Source organism: Alligator mississippiensis, chromosome 4 (assembly GCF_030867095.1).
Source record: "Alligator mississippiensis isolate rAllMis1 chromosome 4, rAllMis1, whole genome shotgun sequence".
Classification (NCBI taxonomy): domain Eukaryota; kingdom Metazoa; phylum Chordata; order Crocodylia; family Alligatoridae; genus Alligator; species Alligator mississippiensis.
In genome coordinates, this window is record NC_081827.1 from 165,438,372 (window position 1) to 165,451,213 (window position 12,842).

The 12,842-nt window shown below is 43.8% G+C and overlaps 2 protein-coding genes across 8 annotated transcripts in view; one reads left to right on the top strand and one right to left on the bottom strand.

The window, feature by feature from the left end:
• Window positions 1–12,842, top strand: part of PGAP3 (post-GPI attachment to proteins phospholipase 3) — a 97,210-nt gene that overhangs the window by 72,777 nt on the left and 11,591 nt on the right. The window lies entirely within an intron of this gene.
• Window positions 1–12,842, bottom strand: part of STARD3 (StAR related lipid transfer domain containing 3) — a 36,906-nt gene that overhangs the window by 12,602 nt on the left and 11,462 nt on the right. For 6 of the 7 annotated variants that reach the window (XM_014603595.3, XM_059726981.1, XM_014603596.3 and 3 more), the window contains exons 2-5: window positions 5,618–5,899; window positions 611–688; window positions 210–287; window positions 50–103 (exon numbers count right to left, since the gene is read on the bottom strand). In XM_014603595.3, coding sequence (XP_014459081.1) covers window positions 50–103; window positions 210–287; window positions 611–688; window positions 5,618–5,833 — 426 coding nt within the window. In that variant the 5' untranslated portion in view covers window positions 5,834–5,899. Of the gene's footprint in view, window positions 1–49; window positions 104–209; window positions 288–610; window positions 689–1,435; window positions 1,658–5,617; window positions 5,900–12,842 lie in introns of those variants that run through there. The other variant, XM_059726982.1, reaches the window with a different exon arrangement.

The following is a 12,842-nucleotide window of genomic DNA, read 5'->3' on the forward strand; positions in this document are numbered from 1 at the left end:
ACAACAGAACATGAGAAATCCCTTGTTAGAAGCCTTGCTAAAAACTCACCTCAGACAGAATCACCTTCACGATCAGGAAGGCACTAGACACCAGTGTAGTGAACTGAAACAGAAAAAGAGATCAACTCCAAATTAGCCTGTAAACTTCAATGGAAAAAAAAATAAAACACAGAAAACATAGATATTAAAGGAGACACTTGACTACTTACTGCTATAACCCACCAGTGACGCAGCCTCAATACTGCATAGGCCAGTAGTAGCACAGAAAATCGGAAAAAAGCCAAGACCTTTAGAAACAAGAAGGCAGAGGTGAATTATTATTTACGTTATTTCCTCACTAAAAGCCTCAGTGCTGGGTACTGTGCAGAGAGAATGTGTCAAATGAACTTTGTCCCAAAGACCTTATGGCTTAAACAGACATGAAAGAAGGCAGGACAGAAAAATGGGTACAAGAGGGGCAGTATTTTGCCCCAGGTCAAACAGTAGAAGCAAGAGAACTTAGAAAAGAACCCGTTTCCCAAACACTGGCTCAGTGTTGTGGCTGTTAAACTACATTGTGTTTAATGTTAGACATAGGGGTGGGGGAGATTCTGTGGTTTGGGATACTTACAAATATGTCAAAGAAAGAGGTTTTAAACTGGTAGTCAATGATTTCAGTCTCCAAGTTCTTCTCGATGCCATTGTTCGTCTGAGAGCAAGAGATAAGAGAAAGAACACCTGAGCATGCCGATGAGACACTCATGACATAAGTCAGACAGTTCTAATTTAAGGTTGCCGTCAGTGCAGATTAGGTATCAGACAGGCCAGGGGAATGCATAAGCAGACTCATCAACAAACATTTATTCATGAAAGCAAGAAACAGTCCATTCTACCGTCTGTTTTACTCCAAGGAGTGTTAGCCAAGTACCAAAGCTAGAGCATCATTTAGGTTCATTAAGACAGTGCGTGGATAGAGGATGTCTCAAAAAGCATCCATTAACTTTAAAAAGAGACTTACACAATGAAAACCATCCTCAAGCTTATGGACAAACTGATGTTATAGAAGTTAAAAGGAGACGGGGTCTTACCCCAGAGCAGCTGTTCCACATAACTGTTTAATGTATCCGCTCTTACTCTGCAGTAAATAAAAGCTAAATAGGGCAGTTTAAACCTCAGTGAAATTGGGTTAAGGCCCAAGAGCAGGTAGGCGACAGTTACTTATCACCAAATAGCTGCTCCAAGTAGGTGGTGTCTTTTAATCTGCTGTTTTCTTCTCACTGGTCCAAATACTAGAACAGTGGTTTTCAACCTGTAGTTCGCAGACCCCTGGGGATCCGGAGACTGTCTAAGGGGTCTGCAAAAAGATGACCACGATCAATCAAAAGTATGTGAATACCCACGCTTACAATTCAAAGAGGTCCACATCTCCATTCAAAATTTCCAAAGTGGTCCGTACCTCCATTTGAAATTTGTTATGGGTTGACAAGTGAGAAAAGGTTGAAAACCACAGTCCTAGAAGTATCATTTTGGAGATCTTTATAGATGTTACTGTCATTGATCAATTCCACCAGGTTCCCAAAGCAAGGACTCTTTACCATCCCTTATCGGTACAGTATGCCACCTTGTCTGATTTCAAACGAGAATGCTTCTCTTCTGTCCCATCCATCAAAAGTGTACTCTGAATGGGGAAAACCAGTACTTAAAGTTAAATAAATAAATAAATAAATAAAAGCTGTTTTTCTTAAAGGACTATTGACAATTCAATGTGAACTGACAGAACAGTAAAGTAAAGATGGTTGAAAGACTGGATTGTTTATTATTCATTTACCAGGATAGTGTGAAGTAGCTTGGGTCAGAGAGAGAGAAAAAGCAAAATGTTTTCAGACTAGTTTTACATAAAAAGAGCACACTGGTTACCACCTATTTTGTCAAAGTGGCTCTTGGCCTCAGACTTAATCACAAGATAGATAAGAGTTTGACAGCGGGGGTATTTTTAACACCGTAGATTCTATTTCCAGAAGCTTGGAACTATGGTGTCTAAAGGAATTCGATGGCTCAGGCAACTGGAATGAGCTTTTTACCTTTAGGCTACTGGGTTGAATATAGCCCAGCTGGACTTGAAGCTCCTGCATTCTGACAGCTGTTTGACGGTTCAAGAGAAACAAGCTAGTGGATCTCAGTCCAGCTCATAGTAGATGGACATCCACCTACTCACATTCACTACTCTAATTGGCACTTTTCTGTCAAAAAGGAAAAGGACTGAATAAGCAGCCATCAAGATGCCTTCCCTCCTGCTCAGAACCAGGGCACAGAGCTGGGGGTCACTACATTTCTGCACTACTCCCATCCTGCTGCATTTATTTCTGCAGCAGTCTCCAGGACTGATAATCCAGCAGGTTTTACAGAAATTAAAGCTTCATTCCAAGATCACATCTGGCATATGACCTCACCATAGGAACAAGAGCTTTGGGTTAAAAGTCTTGGGGGGAATAAGAATCAATGCACCCTGCTGCCTTGAATGAATGAAGGAAATTGAGATGCTCCTTCAATCCTGCAATGAACGGAAGAAGTCGTGCTTGCAAGCAACTGACACACTTAATGAGGACTGGCTGATTTGCTTATGCCAAATAAATCAAAAAAGAACTGTTTGATGCTTCTTAAAAAAGCATTAATCACAGCACAAGCCCAGTACTTTCCATAACATCGCAAATGAACCTTCCTAACATTTCTAAACATGCAGTGCCTGGGCTCGGGGCCCAACCATTACCATTTAGCCACCAGTTAAAGAAAACTTATGAGCCAACATGACAGCGAGTGTAACTGGCACGTGAAAAATAATTTGGTAACTTGGTCACCAGTTTATTGCTTTGAACCAGATAGCAAATTACACAGAAAAGAGGTATTTCTTCTAAAACCAACCCCCAGAGAATGGCACCATCACCTCTGGAGAGCACAGGATTCATGGGAGGAACAGGGCCTAAGTTGAGTTTCTACTCCAGCCTATCGGCATTAGTGTGGTGGTGACTATGCATTTCTTTCCTCTTGGGGAGGCTTGCTTTTTCAACCCTCAACACTATTCCTACTGTTTTTGGTGGGCAACATGAGGTGAATCCCTGACTGAGATACAGTTCTAAGTGCAGACTCTGAATAAAGTAAATGGATCATAAAGATAACAAGTTCATATGCAATCACAGGATCCAGTCCTAATAAATAAACCCAGGCCAGTGAGGGTTGCATGTGGAAATAGGTCACTTCAGCTCTTCTTCAGCCCCTCCCTGCAGCTCTTCTTTTTGCTTATACTGCAACACAGCAGAACAGCAGTGTGTACAACTCAAAAGCCCAGGCACCCAAGATGTTTAAAACTAGTCTAGACAGAAGACAAAAACCATCCCACAGTGTAAGGAATTATTATGACATGGGTGGAATGGGAGCACATGGACCAGGTAATTGAACAGTTCCTATTCCCTCTTTTCTAATTATGATTCAGAAGCTCATCAGTCAAGCTTTCTCAGTTGATGTTGCTTCCAGTTACAAGTGCACAATTAACTCTAGATGAAAAAGAAATCTGTGCACAAGCTCTAGGATCACTGGAAGGGTTCCTCACAGACCCATTCTGATGCACTGAGGAGCATTTTTGGTTTTCAGATGCTGAGAGCTGTAAAAGTACTCTGCTAGTAATCACCCAACCACTCTTGCCTTGGCCTATAGGCTCAGTTTGTGGTAGCATGACATTCCTTGCTATGTTCATTGTTGCCAACACAAAGGCCAAGGTTTCACTTGCCAAAAAGGTTCATTTGCCCCACTTTCAGATGGGAGAAATGATAGGACGTTGGCCAGATGCTCGCACTGAGCAGTTCAACAATCTATAGGTCTTGTAACTGGTTTGTGAGGGTGACTATGCTGCAAATGGACTGCTTTGCTTTCAATACTGAGGAGTGCAGAAAAAGCAGACAACCTGAATACAACACAGGACACATAAAAGTGGACTGGTATTTCTACTTATTATGATGCCAGACCAGATATCCATCTGGCATAAAACAGTGTAGGGCTATGGAACTCAGCTAAGGATCTAGCTGAGATCTACCTGGACGTTTATCTTGCTAGGATCCTTTGACCCCAGCTGACTTCCTGCCCCTGGGGCAGGGGGCTGGACTCGATCTTCTGAGGTCCCCTCCAGCCCTAATGTCTATGAAATCTATGAAAAATAGCCCTCTAGTTTCAAAGCAGGGCCTTTAACATAGGTCAACAGGAGCCAACCTTTTGGGCAAGTATGCTACAAAAGCCCCACATCCTTAAGTGCCATTCTGATCTCCTTCACCTGCCTGACCTGTTGCCCTGCTTTCTGCTCCTTGCCTTATCTACTGCTGGGTTCCATGCTCCCTCCCCAGTCTGCCATATGCCACACACAGAGGCTGCCCATGCCACATGTGGCACGCATACTGCGGGGTTGAACGCCCCTCATAAGTTAAATGCCTCTCCAAAGTCAAAGCCTGCAGCAGGGTGGGTTTGTTTAAATCAAATTAATTTAAATCACTGATCAGGAAGCCTCAATTTAATTAATCATTGTTTTCTACAATAAAGTGCATTCTTGTTGTTTGATATAACCTTACTAGATATTATTCACAACTCAGAGATAGATGTAGGTTTCATTTTAAAATGAAACGCTATACATTTTAAAGCAGTGATTTACTTTGATATTTTTTCAGATTAATTTTGCAGCTATATCAGAAAACTGAATTATGATTTGATTATTTTATTTACCAAAGCTAATTGAAGCAGATACTTGTGAAGCCATTGGGAGATAGTTCATCTCCAATTCACTAGATTAATCATGGGTATTTGGGGGATGTTTTTACCATGCTGAATTAGGAGGACATCAAATGAGTGCTGCAGCTATATGTTATTAGGTTGGGGCTTTCTTCACTTTCTTCTAGATTTCTTCTCATCTTTCATTTCTTCTCTCTTTTATGGCCTGGCAAGTCTGCTGCCATGATAGGTTTTACCTTCTACGATACCATTCCCATGCACAAAATGCATGAGAGCGGTAAGGGCTTGACAGTATGTACACAAACTTGCAGAGTTTGTGACCTGATTACCTATCAACAGGGCTGATGGATAGGTAATCAGGTCAGTTCTCGCTCATCTCCATATACTGCTGTTAACAAGGATGTTATCTCTGGAGACACAAATCCACAGTTTGAGAACTGAAACTAAGCATCACAGAGACACTTAATGGGATCTTCTAGACTTAGAGTCCCATTGGGTAGAGTAGTTTTCTTTAATCTTTACTAAACTTTAGAGGAGCCTCTGGGAACCCCATAAGATTGGGCGCCTAATATGACCTGTTGTGACCTATTTATAAAACTTTTCTAAAAAAGTTATACGAGTATATTGTCTCAAATAGTATATAATTATAAGTTACAATCCCTATTCCATGATGATATTTTTGAGCTTTAATGTATCTTAAGTTTAAACTATCTTTATGTAGGCTTTTTTTTTTTTAAGCACCTTAAAAAATCTGATTAAATACAAAAAATCTGATTTTTAAATTTTTTTTTAATCGTTGATTTTTATCCACCCTGGCCTGCAGGGGGAGATCCACTTGCCACTTCCCCAGTAGGAAGGGCCTCAAACTCACGTTCAGTTCAATTATCCACAGCAGAGAGACAAACAGTAGGTCGAAGGTGACAAAGAGGCAGAAAGTCCTCCGAACATCCGAGATGGCTTTCCGCTTCTCTGGAGACAGGTAGTAGTACGGGGAAAAGCCCTGGCTCTGGGAGAACGAGCTGCTTATAGAGGCAATGGCTGGGAGGCTCTGTTCCAGGTCTTGCTGCAAGCCTCTAGGCTTGCTCATCCTCAGCTGAAGCAACTGGATCCTATGGCAATCAGGGCAGCATCTGCGAGCTCATCAATGCATCACCTATGGGAAACATGAAGGATACTCATAAGATAATTGCACACTATATTTCTTTACTAGCCAATTATTACTGAAGCCTTTGCAACACAGTGGAATCGGTCCTAGACTGACTGGTCCGATTGGGGGGGGAAGTGAAGCAGGAGGGGAAGAAGGAGGATTTTCAAAGGCACAGGAGCCCCTTTGAAATCACCCCCATCTCCATGTAAAGTGAATTCCACTCATGGAAAGCACTGCTGGAGAGAAGCAGGTTCCATCCTTTTGGTTTCAGAGACCTCCTAGCAGCAGCAGCAAATATATGACATTATTTTTCCTCCCATTTCACACTTAGCAACATAAGTAGGAACCCTTTTCTCTTTTGGCTCTCCCTGCTGCTGCCCAGGCTCACACTTGCTCCAGGCAAATGAAAATACACTGCTGCTAGTTCTGGGTTAAAAAAAAAAACCAAAACCATTGTGGGTATCGCTAAGAGGTGCAACTTCACTCCAAAATAAACCTGTCCACATTCTCGTCATTGCACTCCATCAGTGTGGAAAGCATGGCCAACTGCCTGTTCAGAGGAGCAATCTTACCACTTACTGATGCTGTAGCAATGGAAATTTTTGCAAAGGCACTGGAAAGGGGCCTTTTATTGGAGCACAAGAACACCCCTCAGCCACCCAATAATGCCAGCAGTGTTGAGTGTAAGGTCCACGTGGGTTAGCCCTTCTACACTGTCCATGGATATTCAAACCATCACCCCTCAACTCCCTTCACATTCCAGTAACTGTGGTGCAGCCCTGTCTTAATCTAAGCTGTTCTTTGGACATATGCATCTGATCTACTTGCTTCACTGACAAAACCCCTTTTCCTAAGAACTCCTCATAGAGCGGCAGAAAGGCAAATTCTGTTCTGCCTCCTGCATTAGCCACCCTGCCAGGCAAGTTCTGAGCACCTTTGTATACAACAGTGAAAAGGAAGTAGAGAAAACAGCTGCATTTTCACACCCAGGGCATGCTGGCAGGGATTGGGCACTCAAAATAAACTTGGGAGCTGAGAAAGTTTCACTTGGAAGGTATCAGGGCCCAAATCCATATATTTAAACACATTGGCAACCCATTGTACTGCAAACAGTCTTGCATAACAAACAAAAAAATACTACAGTGCAGCTATGTTAACCAACTGTGTTTACTCCTAAGCAGGTACAGAGACAGATAGAACAATTTTATGTAATCTAAAAATACAGAGGTATGATAACTTTATGAACAATGTGTACGAGCTGGTCAGTGAGATGAAGTTACTGCATAACTATAAGAGTGACAGTGGTGGTGGTGGGGAGGGGGAGAATCTGAATTTTCTGTACGGCTGAGCTAATGTAATGTAATAGGGGTTGCTGGAAGAGCAGACAGGAAGCTCATACAATATACATCTACATAAGAACACTCCACATGCACACTTGAATGACAATGGATAGCAAGTTACTGGCTTCAAGGATCCTATGCCCAAGGAAGCTGACAGCTTTGTTTTCCCCAAAGCCAGGAGCCTGGGGACCAAGAGAAAACTAAGAATTAAGCCTTTCTTAGAAGAAGTCAGAGAGGCTGGGGACAATTCTCAAAGCCATCTAAGGAGGCCAGCTAACAGGCTTAAAAATTGGCTCTTCCCAGATCTAGGGAACAGTTAATCTCAGGAAGAAGCAAGCTATGTATGCTATCTTTGGAAAACTTTTGTTTCACACGTTTTGCTTTAAGAGGCTGTTTGACCACTGATGGAGTGGACAGAACTGCTGTATGCGAGCTCAAGTCCTAGCTGCTGTGGTAATCACTGCCAATACCAGAGAGCTGCAACCTTGGGCTTTGATGGCAGGAGACGCCTGCCGTGGCAAAAGGCAGGAAGGGTCACAGCCCCTCCATGCCCAAGAGGGGTCAGAGATGCAGCTGGCTCAGTGCCTATGGCAGGTCCCTGTAACAAAATACATGCCAAAACAGCTCTAGTGCATCATACAACTGTGCTCCCCAACCACTGATAACTGCACAGCAAGGCTGCCTAGCTGGTAGCCCACAGACCATATCCAAGTCTGACCCATGCAGGGTACTGGCACAGTGTGGGATGCTGGCACATGGGCATGGTGCAGTGTGTGGGGCATGAGGGCACTGTAACAGTGCAAAAGGGGGGGGGGGTATGTGGCACAGTGTGTGGGGTCCTGCGGGGTGCCTGCTGCTTAGCATGCAGCCCAAGTGGCACGTGGCTCCCAGCCTCTCAAACTCAACAGCCCTGTTGTAGGGTAAGAACAGGGAAGGAGAAAATATGGAATTAAATCAAGCTGAGGGGACTTTTTAAAATGATGTCATTTTGTATAAACTGCAACAAGCCTTCCACTGTGATGAGGACAATTTCAAACTGGAAAAAAAAGAAAACAAGCAGGGACATCTGTGAGCACTAAATTATATATCCATGTGCATACTCCCTGCCTCATTCTTTATGGTAGTGTCGCCCTGCTCTCAACTCGAACAGCACTTTGCACTTACATGACTTCCAAGGTTGTAACACTTAGCCATATAATCCTTTACCAAAACCACACAGCCCCATTCCCCAGCCAGAGCCTTCAACAGCATTAACCTCGTTTTGCAGGAGATGATTCAGGGTAGAAAGTGACCTGCCTACAGTCGCACAAAATCCAAATTCCTGGCTCCCACACTATGCTTTCTGGTGCTTCCCCCACCCCTGCCTGAAACTAAAACATTCCTTTTCATCCAGAGGAGATTTTAAGAGAACTTTAAGTGCTATAATACCACGTGGATCAGGAATGCAATTAGGAGGCAAGGTAGAGATGCACCTTATAGACGGAGTCAGAAGTGCATAAGCTTTCATGAACAAGAGCTCACTTCATCAGATTGCATAATCACAAAAGCTTATGCACCTTTGATTCAGTTAAGTCAATAAGGTGCATCTCTTCCCATCTTCTGCCCTGCTTCAGACTAATACAGATAACTCTCTCTGCTCATGGATTAGGGACATATGAAAAGAACTATTGCTGTTTTCACCAGCCCAGCCAAAGAAGAAATAAAAAGATAAGTCCTGGTCAAGCAGTATCTTAAGAGAGCTGTATTAAACCCACCTAGGAAGGGATCCAAGGAGAAAAAGGGGTTGTCCTATTTTTAGAACGGTTGTAAAATTCAGTTCTAAAAAGGAAGGAAATAGTCAGTTGCATTCAAATTGCCCTTTCTTTCTCTCTCTCTCTCTCTCTTTCTTAAGTTACAACAAGTTCTGATAGGCAAGGGAATACATAAGCTTGTCATAAGGTGGAATATGAAGCATTTCTTCTCCGATGCTCATGACACTGGACTTATCCATTAGAAAGGGCTGGAGCTTGAAGAGGGAAGAGTAATGCCAGAGGGTGTGTTGTTTTTTTAAAGCATGCTTTCTTCAGAGTGGAAGATGAATTATTAAGCACCCTAGTGCATATTACGTATTTATATATTCTCTGAAATCTTTTTTGCATCAAAATGCTGTCTCAGAGTCTGGGTGCCAGAGCTACTACTTGGTTTTTTTGGTATTGCTCAAGAGGTATCACTTAGGCAGGAAGCAAAACAAGCTGTGAGGATGCCAGACCAACCATGCATAGTGCCTCAAGAAATTCCTCAGGCAATGATAACGGAGCAGAGGAGGAGAGAGAGCCTGACTGGTGCTTTTCCCATTAGAAATAGCGCCATAGGCATTAATGATGCTAACAACTAAAGAAAGGTTTTTCACACCCGACCCCTGCCTCAGAAGGCCCATCTCAAGACCAGGCCTTGTACCTGGCTATTCCATTAACCGCTCCTCTCCAGTGAGGAAGCACCCAGTAGTCGGAGCAGGGCCTTGAGAGCTGTGAAGCTGATACATTAAACATGTTACTTATCTGCACTCTCACAGGCTACCCCTGCACAACTAGTCTCTCATTCCCCAAGGTGGTGAGATTATTGCCTCTACCTGGCCAGTGTTAGCTTCCATCACCCATTTGTTAGGTCCTCTGAGGAGGTGCCTTTTTGCTTTCTCCATGCTGTCCCTCCCTCTCAGGAACAGCTTCTGGAAGTAACCTCAATATCCTCAAATCCCTTTTCTGCTCTCCTTTGCTGGGATACCTACAACAACTAGGTCACTGCTGTAGCAAGACCTCTGGTCATCATGCTGAACAGAATTGTTTCAGAGTTTCCTTATGCTACCCTTGCATCTATTACCTCTCATCTTGGGGCTGGGACAGGGGCTATCTTTCTGTTCTGTGCTTGTACAGCACCAGTGGTCTATGGCAAGGGCCACTGGGTGCAATTGTACTGCAAATATCTATCATCATCATGAACCTCCCTCCCAGCTCTGTCACCGACTCTGTGGCCCCAGGTTAGATACATAAACTCCATAAGTTTCTTCAGCTGTGAAAGGGGTATCATGTCCATCTCACAATTGCATTGCAAACTGTACAGCGCTCTGAAGATGCACAATGCTGCTCAGTACCAAGCATCACCTACAGATGAGAAATCAAATGTGGCTTCTGGGGAAAAGGGGTGAGTCTCCCCCAAGCCATTAGCAGATCTCTCCCCATATCATAAAAGCACCTCATAATTCTGCAACACTGGTAGTGATGGTTCATCTGATTGAGGAGCATAACCCTGTGAAAGCAGATGGTGTCCAGTGCTGGGTTGAGGTGCCCTAGGTAAACCAACTTGTGTATGCCAGGATCCTGCCAGCCACTGCCCTCCTCGTTCTCCACACAGGCCTATCACTCTGAGTAAGAAGCAGACAAACTAAGTCTCAGATTCACTGCTGAGAGAATGCCAATTGCTAATGCATGCAGCATGCTTTCACACAGATTTGTATTACGAGAACTCAAGCGCTCAAACCCCAAAGAAGTTGACCCAGAAGAGACACCTGTATCAAAACCCTGCAGGGGCTCACAGTCAGGTGCAGGTATGCCGTGTAGGATGTGTAGCATGAGTGATACAGGGTCAGCCTGGAGCATCAATATCCACTTGAACTGCCTTGCTTTTGCTGATTTGAGTCCTAAGCTTCACATTCACCCGTGTCTGCCTGTTAATTACAAGCCTTACAGTAAGAAAAGGCTTTTAGCCCGGTAAGATCATTTCCTCCTCATCTCCTGCTCCCCAGACTTCATACTACAAACGTGTGTTCTCAGCTCATCTGATGGCTCTCGCAAGTAATTCTCAAGTCACCTCCTTTGATAGCTACAACCTTTACACCAAACACTGCATCAAAAGACAAAACGCCTAGAGAGACGATTAGAGGTGGATCCTTTTAAAGATACAAAAACTACAGATGTTTTACTAGAAGTTAAAAAGTGTCCTGGGTTCTTAGAGAGGAGAGGTGTTTTTACATTTAATTACCACTGTATTTTTAAAAAGGTTTACCTAAACAAACAAATAAACAAGAAAAAAAATGCAGAGAAATCCAAATAGCGGGCTTTTTTTCTTTTTTTTTTTTCTTTTTTTTGAGAGAGAGCGGGTAATAGTAGGACAGGCTGAATGGTGTTCATAGCTCTGATCTCTCGGGCCTGCATAGAGGTAGTTTTGTTAACACACAGCAATTATGTTTTTGATTATAATAATTAGCAAAGCACTTTACAAATATTATTTAATGCTCACCACCCCAGGAGGGAGGTAGGATCATCTATTGTGTACACTTTTCCCTGCTGTTGGGATCTAATAAAATAAGGGGGTGAGTATGAAAGCATGGTTTGGCAGCTGCTTGTTAAAGTCTTTGGTCAAATTAAAGCCTCGGCCTGTATTTTTAAGGTTAGTTCTCTCTCTGTCACAGTCTGAAGCAGTTTCTGGTAATGCCTCCACAATGCTAAGCCTGCTGTGAGACAACAAAGGAGATAAAGAGAGATGGAGGGAGAAGGAGAATTGAAAGAAAATAAGGTAGCAGGAAAACAACAGTTTGTTTCTTGGCCACTGAGACAATATAAAAGTTTTGAAACACAAAAGCTCTCAGGAGAGGCTTATCAATAAAGAGACTGATCTCAAATATTTCATAAACTGACTGCTGAGAGCTGAGCTCCTCCTTGCAGTGGTTAGTCTCCTCCAGAGGGCTTTTGAATAAGGAGCTCATGAACTGCCTCAGCAAGAGTGCTCCTTAGCTTGGGAAGAGGAGGGGAAAGTGCAAACCGTTGCCCCTTAGATTCATAGATGTTAGGGTCGGAAGGGACCTCAATAGATCATCGAGTCCGACCCCCTGCATAAGCAGGAAAGAGTGCTGGGTCTAGATGATCCCAGCTAGATACTCATCTAACCTCCTCTTGAAGACCCCCAGGGTAGGGGAGAGCACCACCTCCCTTGGGAGCCCGTTCCAGACCTTGGCCGCTCAAACTGTGAAAAAGTTCTTCCTAATGTCCAGTCTAAATCTGCTCTCTGCTAGCTTGTGGCCATTGTTTCTTGTAACCCCTGGGGGCGCCTTGGTGAATAAATACTCACCAATTCCCTTCTGTGCCCCCGTGATGAACTTAAAGGCAGCCACAAGGTCGCCTCTCAACCTTCTCTTGCGGAGGCTGAAAAGGTCCAGTTTCTCTAGTCTCTCCTCATAGGGCTTGGTCTGCAGGCCCTTGACCATGGCCTTGACGAGTTGCCCTTCTCTGGACCCTCTCCAGGTTATCCACATCCTTCTTGAAGTGTGGCGCCCAGAATTGCACGCAGTACTCCAACTGCGGTCTGACCAGCGCCCTATAGAGGGGAAGTATCACCTCCCTGGACCTCCCTTATTCTCCAACTCATACTCATTAGTTGGCAGAAGCACTGTACACACAAGAATATTCACATGTCCCCCTCCACTTCCCTAAGACACGCAACCACAGCTCTCCTTTCAGAGGTCACTGCCTAACCAATGCAGTCCTGTCACTTCTTGCTCAAGAGACCCTCTGCCACAGCAAGGACTCCCAACACATGACAAAGTGCTCAGGCTTCCTGCTGCAGTGGAGTCTTTCCCA